At 47.6% G+C, this 18958-nt stretch overlaps 1 protein-coding gene across 1 annotated transcript in view; it reads right to left on the reverse strand.

Moving 5' to 3' along the window:
- Nucleotides 1-2631: 2631 nt before the first annotated feature.
- LOC132585768 (uncharacterized) overlaps nucleotides 2632-18958 on the reverse strand; it is a 31719-nt gene continuing 15392 nt past the window's right edge. The window contains exons 3-9 of the mRNA XM_060257654.1: nucleotides 16419-16483; nucleotides 12287-12325; nucleotides 11327-11401; nucleotides 9896-9932; nucleotides 8761-8810; nucleotides 7727-7765; nucleotides 2632-5338 (exon numbers count right to left, since the gene is read on the reverse strand). Of these exons, the coding sequence (XP_060113637.1) occupies nucleotides 7743-7765; nucleotides 8761-8810; nucleotides 9896-9932; nucleotides 11327-11401; nucleotides 12287-12325; nucleotides 16419-16483 (289 nt within the window). The 3' untranslated portion in view covers nucleotides 2632-5338; nucleotides 7727-7742. The remainder of the gene's footprint in view (nucleotides 5339-7726; nucleotides 7766-8760; nucleotides 8811-9895; nucleotides 9933-11326; nucleotides 11402-12286; nucleotides 12326-16418; nucleotides 16484-18958) is intronic.

Consider the following 18958-nt stretch of genomic DNA (forward strand, 5'->3'; position numbering starts at 1 on the left):
CCTGGCTTCGACCTGGTGGAACTCTCTGTCGCCTAACATCAGGACCCTGCAGGACTTAATGGAATTCTGCAGGGCCTGCAAGGCAAAGATGCTCCGCCAGTCTTTCGCTTGAGAACAGCGACAGGTAATATTATGTCTGGCACCCTCCTCTCTCCGCCTCCCCCTTTTCCTGTTTGTGAGGCGGCAGCACAGTCTGGGACTGGTTAAAGATTGATTCATTAATGCCATCTGGGGATTTTTTTTAAGGATGTAATAATGTATTTATAGTTATTTTTAATAATGTCTATGATGTATTCTGTTTTCTCATTGTTCATCACCCAGAGGTCTGTGCACTCAGGGACTGGGCGATCCATAAATCCAAATTATAAACAAATAAATACAGAGGTTCAGAATTTCTTGAAGTGACGGGCAGCCTTAGCTATTTGGCAACAAGAGGGTTGCCACGGCTGGTTTGGAAAATTCCCAGAAATGTCGGGGGGTGGGGTGGAGCTGGGGTAGGCGAGGTGGGAACTTAGTGGTCTATAATGCCACAGAGTCTACCTTCTAAAGTAGCCATTGTCTCCAGGGGAACTGACCTCTGTAACCTGGAGACCCAGAGGTTTCCAGCCACCGTTTGGAGTCCGGTAACTCAATTTGGCATTTTTTACACATTATCTCCACTGGCAACTGAGAGACTGGAATGAAATGTTGCACACACATTGAGGACACAGTGCCAAATGATTGGCAGCTTTTTTTTTTCCAAGGGAGGGGGTGCGCAAAACAGTTTGGTGTAGTGGTTAAGTGCATGGACTCTTATCTGGGAGAACCGGGTTTGATTCCCCACTCCTCCACTTGCAGCTGCTGAAATGGCCTTGGGTCAGCCATGGCTCTCACAAAGCTGTCCTTGAAAGGGCAGCTTCTGTGAGAGCCGTCTCAGCCCCACCCACCTCACAGGGTGTCTGTTGTGGGGGAGGAAGGTAGAAGAGATTGTGACTACTCTGAGATTCAGAGTATAGGGCAGGATATAAATCCAATATCTTCTTCAATGCCATATCAGCCTCACAGAAAGGGATGTCGGCATGAAAACGCTGGGTACTTTCAGGACACAAATGCTACATTTTCAGATTTGAAATGCAGATAGACCTTTGTTCAAGGAGGCAGGGAAAGATACACCGGCTGGCCTGCTCTTCAATTGTTACAGAGCACCCAGGTTGCATCTGGAATTGCCACCCTGGGTTAGAGAAAACACAATAATGGGGGTTGCTGACCTCCAAGTGGAGATCTCCTGCTATTATAACTGATCTCCAGACAACAGAAATCCATTTCCCTGAAGAGAAATAGCTGCTTTGGAGGGTGAGCTCTATAGCATTATGCTGAGATCAGGGGTGAAAGTCTAGCAGGAGCTCCTTTGCATATTAGGCCACACCCTCCTGATGTAGCCAATCTTCCAAGAGCTTACACCCCTGATGTAGCCAATCCTCCAAGAGCTTACAAGGCTCTTTTTTGTAAGCTCTTGGAGGATTGGCTACATCAGGAGGGTGTGGCCTAATATGCAAAGGAGCTTTTGCTAGAACTCCACCCTTGGTGAAATCCCTCTCCTCAAACCCCACTCTCCCCACCCTTCACCCCCAAAATCTCCAGTTATTTCTCAATCTAGAGTTGTGGGTCTCCCTCAATTCCTGCCTTAGTTTCAGGAACTTTGCACGTGTAGAAACCCGGCTTCAGCCCTTCCTCCAGCACCATTTTCCCAAGATCAAACCATCCTGGGGAAGGAGGGTTGCACTGACATTACTGACAGATGTCACTCAGGAGGAGGATGCATTGCATTTATTTATTTGTGTTTATTTCTATCCCATTCCGCCCCCACTTGTGTTGACTCTAAAAGGCTTAGAATTCTGTTCTTCCCTTCTCCATTGTCCCAGAACAATCCTGTGAGGTTGGCAAGGTCCCACAACAGACCTGTGAGGCAAGTAGGGCTGAGAGAGTTCTTTTGAGAACTGCTCTTTTGAAATATAGAAATTTATGTAATATGTTCTGCTTTAGATCTGAAGAGCAGCTTGATTGTAGTTGCAGTCAAACATGCTATGGTAATATGTTGTTAAGGAGATTGGTACAGCAGATTTACAGACATTACGATAGCCTTGGAAAGTCTATTGTATAAATTGTGATAGTAGAAATGGATATGCGATCGATTTCCAGCTTTTTCCTATTGTTCCTTCCCTTTCCCCTTTCCTCCTCTGTAAACCATTTTGAAAATTTAATAAATGTTACTAATGAGAACTGCTTTTTGAGAACCGCTCTGAAAGAACTGTGACGGACCCAAGGTCACCCAGCAGCTGCATGCAGAGGAGTGGGGAATCGAATCTGGTTCTCCCAGAATAGAGTCTGTCACTCTTAACTCTATGGACTCAGCAGTATTATACCCCACTGAAGCTTTGCCCCCTCAGACTCCACCCCCAAAATTGCCAGGTATTTCCCAACCTGGAGCTGCAATGATAGGCCTTAGTTTTGACTGGGTCCCTCGTCCTCACTTCTGCACCCCCAGAGAAGGGGAATCTACAACACAGAGAAATGACCAAAAAACTCAACATGTTTGCTTAATTCATATCTAATCGTACACCCAAATTCAAAGCCAAAACCAGCCCACAACACTTGACGAAAGTAGCATTTTTATTGTCATAATAAGAGGCACTTGCTAGGCTCACAGGGATCCGAAGAAACACACAACAGGGTCAGCAAAGCCATGAGAATGAGGCTGGATGGGAAGGTTTTTCTGTAGGGACCCACTTTAAGCAGCAAGTGCTGCCTTCTGCCTTAAGGGAGCCTCAGAATCTTGAGAGATGAACCATGAGAACCTCTGAACCATGAGAAAATGACACTTAGCTAGTGCACGTCACTATCGTCCTCTGCTGGAGAGAAAGTGGATGGCTGTGTGCCAGAGAATGCTATTGTACAGGGGTGGCCAAACTTGCTTAACAGAAGAGCCACATAGAATAAACCTCAGATATTTGAGAGCTGCAAGACCCGGAAGGGAGGGAGGGGAGAGGTAGAAAGAAAGCAACTTTAACTTTAAATGCTGGCTTGGCTTGGCAAGTGATTTAAGTGACTGAAAGAGACAAATGCCTTCTCCAAGCTGGCCGACGGGGCAGTGGAGGCTTTGAAAACCACACAATATGTGTGAAAGAGTCACATGTGTCTCCCGAGCCACTGTTTGGCCACACGATATTTTACGTCAGGGGTGGGCAACGGTAGCTCTCCAGATGTTTTTTGCCTACAACGCCCATCAGCCCCAGCCAGCATGGCCAATGGCTGGGGCTGATGGGAGTTGTAGGCAAAAACATCTGGAGAGCTACCGTTGGCCACCCCTGCTGTACATCAGTCTAGACCAGCAGTTCACAGAGAGCCACATTTGCATCAACTCAACAAAGAAGAGCCACGTTTATTTGCATTCCTGGCACGAGGCCTGTGAAGCTTGTGGTCTACCCATTCCACCAGAAGTGGCTGTTTCAAGGCAGGAACCGCCTGCCAACCACGAGCTCCATCAGGCAAGGGCCTGAGGCACGGAGCAGGTTCTACATTGGAAAGCGGTGCTCAGAAGAGCCACAGGTGGCGTTTTTGTCTTAGCTCAGGAAAAGTGGCCTGAAAGCCGACTAAGTTATGCAGTCGCTCACAGCTTTAATGCCAGTAGCTCACAAAGTATATTCTATAACTCAAAAAGTATAACCAGCCTCCGTTTCTGGTTCAGGCAGGCGAGGTGGGGAGCGGGGGTGGGAATCGCAGAGCAGCTTAAGCCATTTGGACCTTGCAACAAGCCCTGGGTCTAGATCATAATGAAGCACCTCAATTGGAGGGTGGCGGGAGGTCCAAACTGCGCTCCCAGAGATGGGGCTCCCAATCCATTCAGCCCAGACGCCTGTCCTTCACTGCACCCAGGAGTCGAATTCCCACCTGGCCTTCCTACACAGACCCGCACACCTACACTTCCCCTGCACTGAGAGCTCAGCCGCAGCCTGAGACTGTGCAAGGGAAACAGAGAACGAGCCCTGTGTTGTGAGTGGGGTTGCCAACTCCAGGCTGGGGATTCCTGGAGAATTGGAGGAGTTGGGCCCCGGGGGAGGTCAGGGTTTTGGGAAAGGTAGGGGGGAGTATAATGCCATGGAGTCCACCCTCCAAAGCAGCCATTTGCTCCAGGGGGGACCCAGTGTTCCCTCTAATCTGAGTTAGTGGGAGCTAGCTCACAGTGTTTTAGCTTTCAGCTCACACATTTTTGTCTTAGCTCAGGGAAAATGGCCTGAAAGCCGACTAATTTATGCAGTTGCTCACAGCTTTAATGCCAGTAGCTCACAAAGTATAATTTTTTGCTCCCAAGACTCCACAGCTTAGAGGGAGTGTTGCTCCTGAGCCACTGAATGTCACAGATCAAGATACCGTGGAGCTAAAGCGAGAGGGAGAATGCAGTTTTTCAGGGGCTGGAAGGTGGCATAAAAGAGGCACCACTGCCCCTATTTTATTTCATCTCATTGCTACAAAGGCTCATGCACAAATGAGCATACACCCTATGGCCATCTCTGCCTCTATCACATCCCATGCAAACCCCAGGGCTCCAAGTCTCTGCCCTCCTCCTGCCACTTTCATTGCCTGGGATGAGACCAAGCTCTCAGCACTGCACTCTGACTTCAATGGCCCAGGCTAGACTGGTCTGTTTTGATATGGGAAGCTAAGTAGGGCCAGCCCTGGTTAGTTCATGAATGGGAGACCACCAGGGTGGAATTCTAGCAGGAGTTCCTTTGCATATTAGGCCGCACCTCCTGATGCAGCCAATCTTCCAAGAGCTTACAAGGCTCTTTTTTGTAAGCTCTTGGAGGATTGGCTACACCAGGGGTGTGTGGTCTAATATGCAAAGGAACTCCTGCTAGAATTCCACCCCTGGAGACCACCAAAGAAGTCCAGGGTTGCCATCTGTCAGCTGCCACTTAACAGCACTTTTACGCACACGAATCAGCACTATCCCCTGACAGGATCCCCACTTCCTTAGGAAGGCTCTTGATTACAGTCTAGGGAAGAAGCGTGTGCGAGAAGTGCCTGCTGACAGCACTTTCCCCATTGCCTAGCGCTAGATCAAAGCTTCGCTATCAACCTCATCTCTATGAGACAAGAGAGCAGCAGCAGAGGCCAAGCAGGAAGGTTAAGGAGAGGTTCTGAGAGTTAGCTGGGGCTTGGAGGGGCCCCGAAGGCATCTGGCCCGGGATCCACTTGGCCAGCTGGGTCTTTGGCTGGGTGGGGGATCTAGAGCTAGGACTGTGGTGCAAGGAGAGCAGCACTGTGTGGATCCAGCAGACAGCAGCATCTCGGAGGCAGCCTAGAAGAAGGGAAGGAAAAGGAAGTCAATTGAGTCTATGGGAGCAAGTTAAATAAGAAGTACATAAGAAGAGCACTGCTGGATCAAAGCGGAGGTCCATCTAGTCCAGCATCCTGTCTCACACCAGCTGCTCTGGAGGGCCAACCACAGGGCTTAGAGACTGATGCCTTTCCCTGATGTGGTCTCCTGGCTCAGGGATTCAGAAGTTTAGAGCAGGGATGTCAAACTCATTTGTTATGAGGGCCGGATCTGACATAAATGAGACCTTGTTGGGCTGGGCCATGTGTGTCATAAAACATAATGCCAGGGAGCAAAGATATCAAAAAAGAGCCCTGTGGCACAGTGAGGTAAGTTGCAGTACTGCAGTCCGAGCTCTCTGTTCATGACCTGCGTTTGATCCCAGTGGAAGCTGGGTTCAGGTGGCTGGCTCAAGGTTGACTCAGCCTTTCATCCTTCCGAGGTCGGTAAAATGAGTACCCAGCTTGCTGGGGGGAAAGTGTAGATGACTGGGGAAGGCAATGGCAAACCATCCCGTAAAAAGTCTGCCATGAAAACGTCATGATGCAACATCACCCCAAAGTTGGAAACGACTGCTGCTTGCACAGGGGACTGCCTTTACCTTTTTTTTACCTTTAGCAAAGATATCAACTTTACAAAAGACACAGACAAATGCAATTAAAGAATTTTTAAAAACTTAAAACATGCTTAAAACATTAGCACTCATTGATCTTTAAGGTGCTTTCTTTGTATCTCTCCTGTGCAATCCGGGGAAAGGGAAGCTCTGGCTCTTTCCTTCCTTCCACAGGGGACCAGGTGGGAGAGGAGCCTCAGCCAATAGAACAGAGGCTTGGTTCAGTAGCTCTGCTGTGCAATTGAGAAAGCCTGGCAAAGCAAGCTCCCTCCTCCCCTTCATCCCAAAGGGAGGAGATTCAGCCAATCGAAAAAATAGAAGTTTTGCTCTGTAGCTTCTGTGCGATTGAGCAAACCTGGCAAAGCAAGCTGAGATGCAGAAGGAAGCAACAGAGGGGGAAGAAGGAAGCGGAGAAAAGCCAGTTGCTCGGGGGCTTGATAGGAGCCCTCCGGGGGCCTGATTCAGCCCCCAGGCAGCATGTTTGACACACCTGGTTTAGTGCCTCTAAATGTGGAGGTTCCCTTTAGTCAGCATGACTTTGAGCCACTGACTGATTTATCCTCCATGAATCTAGCTAATTCCCCTTTAAAGCTGTTTATTCCTGTGGCCATAATGACATCCTCTGGCAGCAAATCCCACACTTTAATCACTCTCTATGTAAAGTAGTAGTTCCCTTTGTTTATCCCAAACCTACAGTCCATCAGCTTCATTGGACGTCCTCAAATTCTACCATTTTGGAGAGGGAGAAAAAGTTCTCATTGTCAACTCTCTCCACCCCATGCATAATTTTATAAACCTCTATTGTGTCCCCCCTTTAGTTATCTCTTTTCTATATAAACTCAGGAGTCACAATCATAAAAGAGCTTGCAAAATCCCAAACTGGCCTGCCTGTCTGTATTACCCTTCTCTGTAAGATGTTCTCCTAACTGCCTTTCAGGGTCCTTTGCGATCATGGCAGAGTTCTCCTTGAGGTGGGCAAAACCCTCACCTTGAGAACTCAGCTATGTGTGATGCTTGGAATTTCAGGAACTGAGATCTCAACACTGATTTCTATATATGTTTTTTCAAGTGCCTCAATGCTAAGTGAAGCATGTCAATTACTAGTTTTGCAGAGAGATGTCAATTACCATTGTTAAAGCTCAAAGATAACCTCCAGTGGCATAGGGGAGAACGGAAGTTGTAGGGGCAAAGAAAATTGCGCTGAGGTTGTTGGGACCCGCAAAAATGCACCCCCCCATCCACACAGCGAACCAGAAATGGTTTGATTGCGGTCTTTTGCCAAAACATTGGAGCAAATTAGGTTTGGGAAAGATTGGAGAAAAGCAGGGAAGAAACCAGAAAGATGATGATGATAATAATAATAATTATTATTATTTAATGGATTTCTGATTGCCCTTCTCGGAAGCCAGACTCAGAGTAATTTCCAGTAACAAAAACCAACAGAAGAAAATTGAAACAATAAGAGAGTTGCTTTGCATTTTTGTAACTTCTTAGAGGATTGGCTACATCAGGGGTGTGTGGCCTAATATGCAAAGGAGCTCCTGTTAGAATTCCACCCCTGAAGCAACCTAACCTTTCTATGGCAAATTCATTTAATAATTTTTCAGATTTCGATCCAAAGATCAGATTGATTTCTAATGGTTTTAAATGCTGTTGGAGCTCTGTGGAAATTTCTCTGTTATCTTGTTAACTACATCAAGTCCTTTTAAGGGAGAGAAAGGTGGGATGCAAATATTTTTCGTAAACAAGCGGCTCACCAGTTCTGATGTTCTTCTACCTCATCCTGGTGGACAAGCCTAAAGCAGAAACAGAAAGACGCTGTTTTGATGGGATGTTTCTATGAAACAAGTGATCTCTATCCAGCCTAATCTGGGACAGGTTGGTCACCTCCAGGGTCTGCCCTATGCCAGTCTAAAGAATCCCTGACTGCATATTTTGCTTCAGAGTCAAATTCTACAACTGATGAACAGCGACTGTTGGAGCAAAACATGATTATCACTGATGATTCCAGGACTTTTTTTTTGTAGCAAGAACACACACCCCTGATGTAGCCAATCCTCCAAGAGCTTACAGGGCTCTCAGTACAGAGTCTACAGTAAACTCTTGGAGGATTGGCTACATCAGGGGTGTGTGGCCTAATATGCAAAGGAGTTCCTGCTACAAAAAAAGCCCTGGACAGGAGTGATACAAATGCAAAATAACTCCTAAGCGGCTCCAAAAAAAGCCCTGGATCATTCTTATGACAGAGGTTTGGGGCATCCTAGGGGAATCCCTCTTTTTGAGAGGACCATTACATCAACTCATATGAAGAGGAAAACTTGCTTGAATCATATTCACTTTGCTGTTCCTAAGGTATGCCTTAGGGTGGGGGGCAGGATTGCCTCTCACTGAACATTCAGTGTCCAGTGTTCTCTCTAAGCAGAGTTACTGTGAGCTAGCTCAGTTTTTTTAGCCTCCAGCTCACACATTTTTGTCTTAGTTCAGGAAAAATGGCCCTGGAGTGATCTAATTTATGCAGTAGCTTCCCACTTTAATGCCAGTAGCTCACAAAGTAGAATTTCTGCTCACAAGACTCCACAACTTAGAGGGAGTACTGCCTGTGTCCTAAAAGACACTCGATCCATGCATATATTTTGAGCTTCCCTCCAGAAATATACTCTACAGAACCTAAAATCTAGTGCAAAAATGGGCACAGCTACTGCTTTTAAAAAAGAGTTTCTAGTTCTCAAGAAACTGAAGGGATCAAGCAGGGATATGGGAATAAGGAAGAACCGAGTCCACTGGATCTTACGCCGGATTGAGTTGCGCAGGGTCCCTTCCTCCTCATCAGGTTCTCCCGTCCTGGGAAAAGAACAAAATGGGTCAGACAGAAACATCCAATCTTGGAAGTGCCTTGTCCCAAGCCGCCTATCAAAGTTTGCTTGGTACTTTTACCTGAGCATTTTAAACAAATAGTTGAACAACAGCGCCCCTTGCTGACAGTTTGGCACTCCAATACTGATGCCCAATGAAGAGCCTTTGGAGGTGGCTGTAGAAAGACATCAGCAGAGATGCTGTGCGGGGGTGGGGGGGGGCAGAGTCTTGCTCTGTCAGCCAACCCTACTTCACAGGGTCTACTGTGAACCTCAGCTCAGGCTAGACCACAAAGTAGTACTAAGCAGGGCTTTTTTTTCGCAGCAGGAACTCCTTTGCATATTAGGCTCCACTCCACTGATGTACCAATCCTCCAAGAGCTTACAGGGCTCTTAGTACAGGGCCTACTGGAAGCCCCAGGAGGATTGGCTACATCAGGGGTGTGGGGCTTAATATGCAAAGGAGTTCCTGGTACTAAGCACACCAGCCAACACCTGCCGTTTGTCTGCTGTCGTTCAGGGAATCTGTAGCAGAAGGGGTGTGGGCAGGGGTAGAATTCTAGCAGGAGCTCCTTTGCATATTAGGCCACACCCCCTGATGTAGCCAATCCTCCAAGAAGAGCCTTGTAAGCTCTTGGAGGACTGGCTACATCTGGGGGCGTGACCTAATATGCAAAGGAGCTCCTGCTAGAATTCCACCCTGACTACAGTTATGCCCATCCTTTCTGCCCAGTGCGGAGTCGGACCCAAAGCGGCTTAACGTCATTCTCCTCTTATTCTCACAACATCCCTGTGTGGCAGGCTAGGGGTTGTGACTGGCCTAAGGTCACCCAGACAGCTTCCATAGCAGGGATTCGAACCTGGGTCTCTCAGGACCCAGCTCACCGCTCTTAACAATTACACTGCACTGGATCTCCAGTTTCCATGATTTCTGAAATAATCAAGGAATGGAGAGGAGATTTTTTTTTTTGTTTTAAAAAAGTCTTCCAACTACCACATTTTGGTCTCCTGTTTTAAAGATACAGCCCCTACCCTACCATCACGAAGTGAAACATTTGAAAAGAAACATTTCACCTCTGTTGCTGGTTGAATTTGCAACGGCAGCGTCGACCTTGGGAAAGAAAGAAAAAAAAAGTCATCACAATTAGCAGCAAAAGACAACCTGAACAGGGTCAAGAGCCAGGTCTACCACTGTTTCCAAACGCTGGGAGATTAGTTCTTAGGAGGCCAGGTCTATGGCCACTGTTTCCAGCGGGTGCTAGACCTGTCATCCATAGGCCAGTTCTACTAGTGATTTTTCCAAAGGCTAGCAGAAGCCCAGCTCCCCTGAGGTCAGGCTTGCCATTGCTGGGACCAGTGTTCAATAGACCTGACCTTCAGAGAACTAATCTACCACCCTCACCGTTTCCAAGGTCTGGGCTGAGGTTGGGAAACCAGTTCTCTGGAGGACAGGTCTTCCTCTCTTGTACCCAATGGACAGGAGACCTGCTGTTCAGAGGCCAGACCTGTCACTGCTCCTTCTGAAGGTGGCAGCCAGATCTACCTGTGCTACTTCCAAGGGGCAACAGACCAGTTCCTTGGAAGCCAAGGCTACCATCCTGTCCTGGGAGACCATTTCTCCAGGGGGCTGGCCTACTCCACATCCCCAGTTTTTCAGAGTCCTTCTGGAGCATCTAGGCCAGGGGTGGCCAAACTTGCTTAATATAAGAGCCACACAGAATAAACGTCAGATGTTTGAGAGCCCCAAGACATGATGTCAGATGTTTGAGAGCAGGAAGGAAGGAAGGAAGGAAGGAAGGAAGGAAGGAAGGAAGGAAGGAAGGAAGGAAGGAAGGAAGGAAGGAAGGAAGGAAGGAAGGAAGGAAAATAGATGGGGGGATGGAGGAGGGAAGGAATGGTGAAAAAAAAGCAACTTTAACTTTAAATACATTCTCCAAGCTGCCATCAGGCTTGGCTCAGAGAAGTGATTTAAATGCCTTCACCAAGCCAGCTGATAGGGTGGTGGGGGCTTTTGAGAGCCACACAATATGAGTGAAAGAGCCACATGTGGCTCCCAAGCCACAGTATGGCCACCCCTGGGGCCAACCCACCATCTGTCATCCGAGACATCTTGCACTCAATGCCATCTGAGGCCTGCACTCTCATGCCACAGTGTGCTTCTAGGAGGAGAGCGCTGACCAGTGGTTAGAAGTGAAAGCAACCCATATTGGAGAAGCCCCGCAACTCAAAGCACAGGCTTCACAAGTACAATTTCCCAGGTTTGCTCCTTGACGCTTCCATGTTAAGACAGGGAAGGCAATGCCCCTTGGAAAGCTGGGGGCAGTCACAGTAGGCAGGGCTGAGGCTGGCTGGCCTGTGGCCAGTTGGAAGAACTACCCATGATGCTCAGGGGCACATGGCTGATTCCCCAAGGTTTCTTTGGCAAAACACACTCACAGAGATCACGCACTGCATATTAAACTAATGAGCTGACCAGACAGTAGAAGACAGGGCTAATCTACTCACTGAGTATGATGAGAATGCCAAGCAGGAACAAGACAACGGCAAAAATCAGCCCTCCAATTCTCAGGGATTTATAATCTGGAGAGGGAGAACAAAGCAGTCGCAGTTGGAGGCTGGGATCTCAACTCTGTTTTACTTACTTATTTCTAGGGCTTTCTTTGCAGCAGGAACTCCTTTGCATATCAGGCCACACCCCTTGATGCAGCCAATCCTCCAAGAGCTTACAAGGCTCTTACTACAAAGCCTACTGTAAACTCCAGGAGGATTGGCTATATCGGGTGTGTGTGGCCTAATATGCAAAGCAGTTCCTGCTACAAAAAAAGCCCTGGACAGGAGTGATACAAATGCAAAATAACTCCTAAGCGGCTCCCTGGCATGACAATGAGGCTGGGCAAGAGAACTTATTTCACAGGATTTATATCTCGCCCTTCCCAGGAAACAGGGCTGCCCTTCAATTGCTGTACCCAGCAACCAAAAGGGTTCTTTGATTTCACTTTAAAAAAAAAAATCCCATCCAACTTCTAAGCAGCTTAGGGTGGTGAATGCGGGTCTCCTCTGTTTTATCCTCATGATGGCCCTGTGAAGTAGGACATGCTAAGAGAGAGTGACCCACCAAGAGTGAAAGCCTGACTACACGTCACAAAGACTTCAAGTCATGGGATCCAGGTTCAACAGGACATACCTTGCAACTTTCCTTCCATGAACTCAAACTCCCAGGCATGTGGTGGTGGGGGGGGGGGCAGATTCGGTTCAACAGTGTCCAGGGGGAGTGCTTCTGTGTCCATTTCCTGACCAGAGACACCTCATGGGGTTATATTTGTTCTGTTGTATTCACCCATTTCTTGATTTTTGTTTGGACCAGCATAGCTGGTAAAAGCCTGGAAACTTCCATGTACAGTCTCTGAGGATGCCCACGCATTTGCCATAACCAATGACTATAGGAATAAGCTTAGGCTAACTCACCATAATTGAAGGGGTCGTGCGTTGCATCACTACTTGATTCTGAAAGAGAAACACACAAAAAGGTGACTGACAGAGGCAGATAATCCTGAATTTTGACCCCTAACGCAAACACTAAGATGAATCAGATGTGCCTAATAGGGCTGCCAATCTCCTGGCGGTGCCTGGAGATCTCCTGGAATCACAGCTGATCTCCAATTCACAGAGTTCAATTCCACAGTGAGAATGGCTGCTTTGGAGGGTGGGCTCTACAGCAATCTATCCTGCTGAGCCTCCTTCCTTACCCAAACCTTCCTTCCCCAGGCTCCAACCCCAAAATCTCCAGTTATTTTCCAACCTAGTACTGGCAATGCACCTCTCAGCATGGATAAATCCAGGATTTGTGGAATATTTTATATGACTGCTTCTCTCTGGAGGAGAGGCTTCAGTCGTGGGCAGATATTTATAGAGAGAAATGGGGATATTTCTTTGGGGAGGGGCACAGCTCAGTGGTAGAGCATCTGCTTGTATGCACAAGGTCCTAGGTTCAAACCCTGGCCTCTCCAGTTGAAAAAAGGTTCAGGTATTGCCCTGACATGGATAGCCCAGAACACCTAGTCTCATCAGATCTCGGAAGCTAAGCAGGGCCAACTCTGGCAAGGGAGACCTCCTTGGAATACCAACAGTTGGGAGGTGGGGGCAGGCTTTATTCAGCCACCTCCCTTTATGTATTCCAGAGTTCGTCATGACTTCCAGGTTCACACAAATGCACACATGCATGCAAGGTTTTTTTGGTAGAAAAAGCCCAGCAGGAACTCATTTGCATATTAGGCCACACCCCTGACACCACCATTGTGTCACAGGGCTTTTTAGAACAAGAAGCCCAGCAGGAACTCATTTGCATATTAGGCCACACCCCTGACACCACCATTGTTTCACAGGGCTTTTTAGAACAAAAAAGCCCAGCAGGAACTCATTTGCACATTAGACCACACCCCCTAATGCCAAGCCAGTCGGAACTGCGTTCTTGTGCGTTCCTGCTAAAAAAAAAAAAAAAAACAAAACCCTGTATGCACATATAAATACAAAAATAGCAAAATATAAAAAAAGGTCCAGGAAGTAGGTGAAGTGAAAGACCATTGCTCGAGAACCTGGAGAGCTGCTGCCAGGCTGGATAGACAATCCTGGCTTTGATGAACCCATGGTCTGAACAAACAAGGCAGTTTCATGTACATGGGAGCCCCTGATGGTCAGAGAAGACCATTCAAAGAAAGCCAAACTTGCTTAATGCAAGAGTCACATAGAATAAATGTCAGATGTTTGAGAGCTGGAGGAAAGGAAGGAAGGAAGGAAGGAAGGAAGATAGATGGGGAGGGAGGGAGAGGAGGAAAGAAAGCAACTTTAAATGCATTCTCCAAGCCACTGGCAGGCTTGGCTTGGAGAAGTGATTTAAAGAGAGAAATGCCTTCTCCAAGCTGGCCAATGGGACGGTGGGGGTTTCAAGAGCCAAACAATATGTGCTGAAGAGTCACGTGTGGCTCCCGAGCCACAATTTGGCCACCCCAATCTACATTCAGACAGCGGGAAACAAAATCTTTCTGTAGTGCATGCTTCAACGTGATACAATTTGTTTTCCCATATGCTTGCTTTGAGTAAATTGCCTGCTGCAGAACCTAAAACAGCCCTGATCAAGGTATCTTGAACCAATTATTTCTGTGTGAGTGTGTTTGGGTTCTACCAAGGGCATATCTTCCTAAGGGCTTTTCAGCATGTCTCACATTTCTTGCTCATGTTCTTGTCCTGCATTGGATTCCCCCCCCCCCTTTTCTGCATGTGTCTTGCTTCCTCTAGTGGTCATTTCAATATTTCATGGCTGTATTTCCCTCTTATTTTGCTGCACTCTTAAAGGGCTGGGGAAATAAGCCAGTGACACAGAGATGAAATATAGAAGCAACCACCAGGGGGAGCAAGACGCATGCAGAAAAGGGCGAAACCGATAACCATGCAATACAAGTACACAAGCGACGAAATAACTTGTGCAGAAAAGCCCTAAAAAAGCTTATTCAGTTTTAATCCCACTTCTGATGGGTTTTACTTTACATTCAGAAAGATCTCACTGTGTCTGAGCATCCAACTGACAAACATGTTATGAATGCACCCAGTAAGGCGAGTCAAGGTCAACTCGTGATTTAACTTACAGGGGAATATCCCAGGCTGTTTTCACATCCTAAACTGCTCCAGGGAGCTGCAAATGGCTTTATTGTGAAACTTACATGTAACTGTATAAGTAACATGGCATTTACAACAGACCCAATAGTGGCTTTGTGGGGTGGTTTGTGAATGCAAAAACAGTGTGCGTAGAGAGGCTAAAGCCATCTAGGGTTGCCAGCTCTTTGGGGGAAATAACTGGAGATTTGGGGAGTGGAATCTGGGGAGGATGGGGTTTGGGGAAAGGAGAGATCTCAGCAGGTACAATGCCATAGACTCCACCCTCCAAAGCAGTCATTTTCTGCAAGGGAAATCTCTGCAAGATCCTGAGCTTGCTTTCATGGGGAGGGTGGGATATAAATTGAATAAAATAAAAATAAAATATATCTGTCATTTGGAGCTTGATTGTACTATCAGGAGATCTCCAGGCCCCACCTGGAGCTTGGCAACTCTAGTGCTTCTGCCTATATGTTGTGGTCACAAACAGAAAATAGCTGTTGTGCTTCTGGGAGGCCCAAACCTATTGAACACCTGATACATCACTCTCGTGTTGTTCCCCAGGAAACCGGAGGCCTTTGTCATGCGTAGATGGAGCTTCAGATTATGCGCATAAAAGGTGATCTGGAATAGCAGGAGTCCTTTTCAGATACTGATCTTGCAAGCCTTCTGAATGCTTAAGGCGCTGGTAAAGTATAGCCATAATTCCTGGCAGCAATTCAAATTAATTTAGTTAGGAAAGATAAAAGAGCTGCCTTGCAGAATCAGAGCTGTTTTCATCCTGTGTAGTGTTCCATCTGTCTTACTGACAGGAGCTGGCCAGATGTCACTAGCAAGTTCACAAGGAAGGCAGGAATGGGGATGCCCGTCTGTCCTCCCTTGTTAGCTTCCAGTGCGTGATGCTGAGAAATACACCTGCAGGAGTGGAGAGAGGCAACTCTTGACAATTTCTTGGCTTGCTAAGAAGAGATAAGGCCAACAGCAGATGGAGATAGCCAGCCGAAAGGGTCCTTCTTCTGGAAGAAAACAATAATCCTTGCCTTCCTTTGAGCTTCTCCATAAAAAGCTACTGAAGAGTACTCCTTGAGCAGAACAGAATGGAATCCTTCTTCAGCCCTACCTGACACACTCATTTGGGAACAGAAGATGTCAACCCACTGGTTGCACTAGGAAAGCACAACCTGCTAAGGACATTTCCGGGACCACTTGTGGGGAGGGCTTGTGGCTCAGCCCCACATAATCCAGCATACAGGTCTTGGGTTCAATCTTTGCCAATCCCAGTTCAAAGAGAGAGGCTGTGGCCCAGCGGTGGAGCCTCTCTGTGGCATTCAGAAGGTCTCAGGTTCAGTTCCCAGAATCTCCAGTGAAAAAGGTAAGATGGTGAGTATGAACAGGGGTGGAATTCTAGCAGGAGCTCCTTTGCATATTAGGCCACACACCCCTGATGTAGTCAATCCTCCAAGAGCTTACAAAAAAAAGAGCTTGCCATGTTCTCAGGATGGGAAGAAGGACCACTGAAGTACCTCACTGACCATCACTGGTATTATGCCCTCAACATAATCTGGTATTTGACACAGAAGTCAGGAGCTTGAATTTGTCAGTTTTCAGGCTGGAAATGGATTGAAATAATGTTTCTAGTCCCTGTGACATCTGGGCTTGGAAAACTGCTTACTGGAAAAGTTCAGCATCTCAAAGGGGGCTGCACAAACCTTATAGGACTGAGGTTCTGAATCACTGTGTATCCCCCAGGCTCCTTCAAGGTTAGTAAGATAAATGAAGGGAAAATATGCAAAGTTATTTTAATGGATTCAAGCGGCAGAATTCGGAATTTCTTTTTAGCAACACAGAATTACACACAACTACTACTAGCACTTTTTAAAAAAAGTTTCCAATTGTGGCAAACATGCTGAATGGTTTCTCCTACTACGTATTTCCCAGTTTGTGACCTTACCTGCAGCCAAAGGTGGAAGCAGGGCCCCGCAGAGAGACAGAAAGAGCCACAAGTTCATGTTCGCCCTGAGGAGATAGAAAAGGAATGAGAACTGAGTGCCTGGTTAGAGCAATATGGAAAAGGGTTGCCTGCTCTAGGTTGGGAAATACCTGGAGTTGTTTGGGGAGGGGAGAGACTTCAAGGGGGTCTAATACTACAGAGTCCACCTTCCAAAGCGGCCATTTTCTCCCAGGAAGCTAATCTCTGCCAGCTGGAGATGTTGTAATCCCAGGGATTCTCCAGGCACCACCAGGAGGTTGGCAACCCTAGGGAGAACTAGATGCAGTTTATAGGGTTGCCAGCTCCAGGTTGGGAATTACCTGGAGAATTTGGGGCTGAAGCCTGAGGAGGGCAGGGCTTGAGGAAGGGGGGACTTCAATAGGGTATAATGCCATACGGCCCCCCTTCCAAAGCAGCCATTTTCTCAAAGGGAACTGATCTCTGTTGCCCAGAAATCCCTAGAAATCTCCAGCTACCACCTGGAAGTTGGCAACTCTAAGTATAGAGAATGGATGACCAGGCCTTGAAAAGCCCTGGTCTCCAAGCTCCATCTGTTGACTGGCTGCTGTATAGGCAGAGGCAACCAGAGATCAGAAAAGGTGTTCTCTGGAGATAATCCCTGGGCAAATTCTGGCACCAGATTGGAGTACTTTTGCCTAGAGTAGATCATTATTAAAGTTCACATCTGGGGACTCATAAGGGCAATTTTTTTCCTGCTTTTCTTCTGATATCTCTGGAGTGTTGACCACATTTGTGCAGCAGGGAGAAAACAAAAGCAACCAATTTCACATAGGCAGCCGTTTTTACAACACATTGCCACACACTGGTGGTTGCCGTGAGGTAAAATTCTTCTTGGCAGGACAAGAAAGATAACCCAGCAGTTCTGAGGAGAGGCCCATCCTGGGGTTGTTTGGCTATCACTGATACAACCTTTTTGTCAACTGCATTTTAATCCGACCTTTCTTCTAAAGAGCTGTGAGCAGCAGCCTATGTAGTTCTCCCTGCCCCATTTTTCTCCTCACAGCAACCCTGATGCTGGGAAAGACAGAAGGCAAAAGAAGAAGGGGGCAGCAAAAGATGAGATGGCTGGACAGCATTACTGATATAATTAACATGAATTTGAGTGGACTTCGGAAGATGGTGGAAGACAGGAAGGCCTGGTGTAACTTGGTCCACGGGATCGCAAAAAAATTGGACTCGACTGTGTTACTGAACAAAAAAGGCTGCAAATATGTGACTGGCTCCAAGGTCACCCCAACAAGCTTGATAGTGCCATGGAGATCTGAACCAGGTTTCTTAGATCCCCGTCTGACACACTAAACACAGGGAAACGTTTTTTATACTGAGGGCCAATCCATATGTTATGAAGTGCTCATGTCCCCCTTGTGTTTGCTCAGGGTTCTGTCAACAGATGTGCTCTGGGAGTCCCATGCTTCGAATGTAATTCTCAGGGACACCATAAGGTTGCCAACTCCAGACTGAAAATTTCTGGAGATTTGGAGGCTTGGCTTGAGGGGAGGGAGCTCAGCAGGGATTTGAGGTCACTGAGTCCACCCTCTGAAGCTGCCATTTTCTCCAGGAGAACTGATCTCTGGTAATCATTTGTAACTCCAGGAGAACTTCAGTCTGCACCTGGAGATTAGCAATCCTAGGCAGACATAAACCCAATTGGGATGGGGATCCTAGCATACAGGGAGAGGAAGCTGCAGCCTTCCCCCTGTATCCTGAATGCAATTAGGATTGCCCAGGGGTTGTTTTGTAGAAAAATAGGTGGTGGAGGTCATTAGCATAACTCATTAGCAGATATTGCCCCTCCACCAGCCAAAAGCAACCCGACGCAAGAAAGGAGAGCCCCGGGCAAGCAAGGCCTGCTTGGGCCGCCTAGAGTCCAGCCAGCCCAAACAGGCCTTGCTCACCTGGGGCTCTCTTTAGCTGCCCCCCCCCCCAGTCAAAAGGCCAGCAAGCCACCTGCCACCCAAAAGCACATAAGAAGTTGAGAAAGGGTGGTGTGGGCTTCTCCAAGGGTCAATGAGGGCTGCTGGGGGCATGGCAAAGCCCCTGGTGGCTGGCTGGCTGCCCGCTCTCCTAATCCAGGGATTGTTATGCAGCTGCACCTACTATTCAATGGACAAGGTATGGAGGGAGAAGGAGGGGGGAGCTGTCAGAAAAGTTCGAGAACTGTGCTCCTGTGAGCTCCTGCTGAATTCAAGGCCAGGGATTGCCAGCCTCCAGGTGGGGCCTGGAGATCTCCTGCTTTTATAACTCCCCTGGAGAAAAGGGCTGCTTTGAAGGGTGGACTCCGTGGCATTGTACCCTGCCGAGGCCCCTCCCCTCCCCCAAATTCTACCATCTTCTGGATCCACCCCTAAAGTCTCCAGGCATTTTCCAGCACAGGCCTGGCAACCCTAGCAACACTTGGTCTTAGAAGAGTCAATCGAAGTGGAGTAAGAATTGGAAGTGGGGTGGGGCTGGGGAGTGAGGAAACAGAACACAGATATAGA

Source organism: Heteronotia binoei, chromosome 17 (assembly GCF_032191835.1).
Source record: "Heteronotia binoei isolate CCM8104 ecotype False Entrance Well chromosome 17, APGP_CSIRO_Hbin_v1, whole genome shotgun sequence".
Lineage (NCBI taxonomy): Eukaryota > Metazoa > Chordata > Lepidosauria > Squamata > Gekkonidae > Heteronotia > Heteronotia binoei.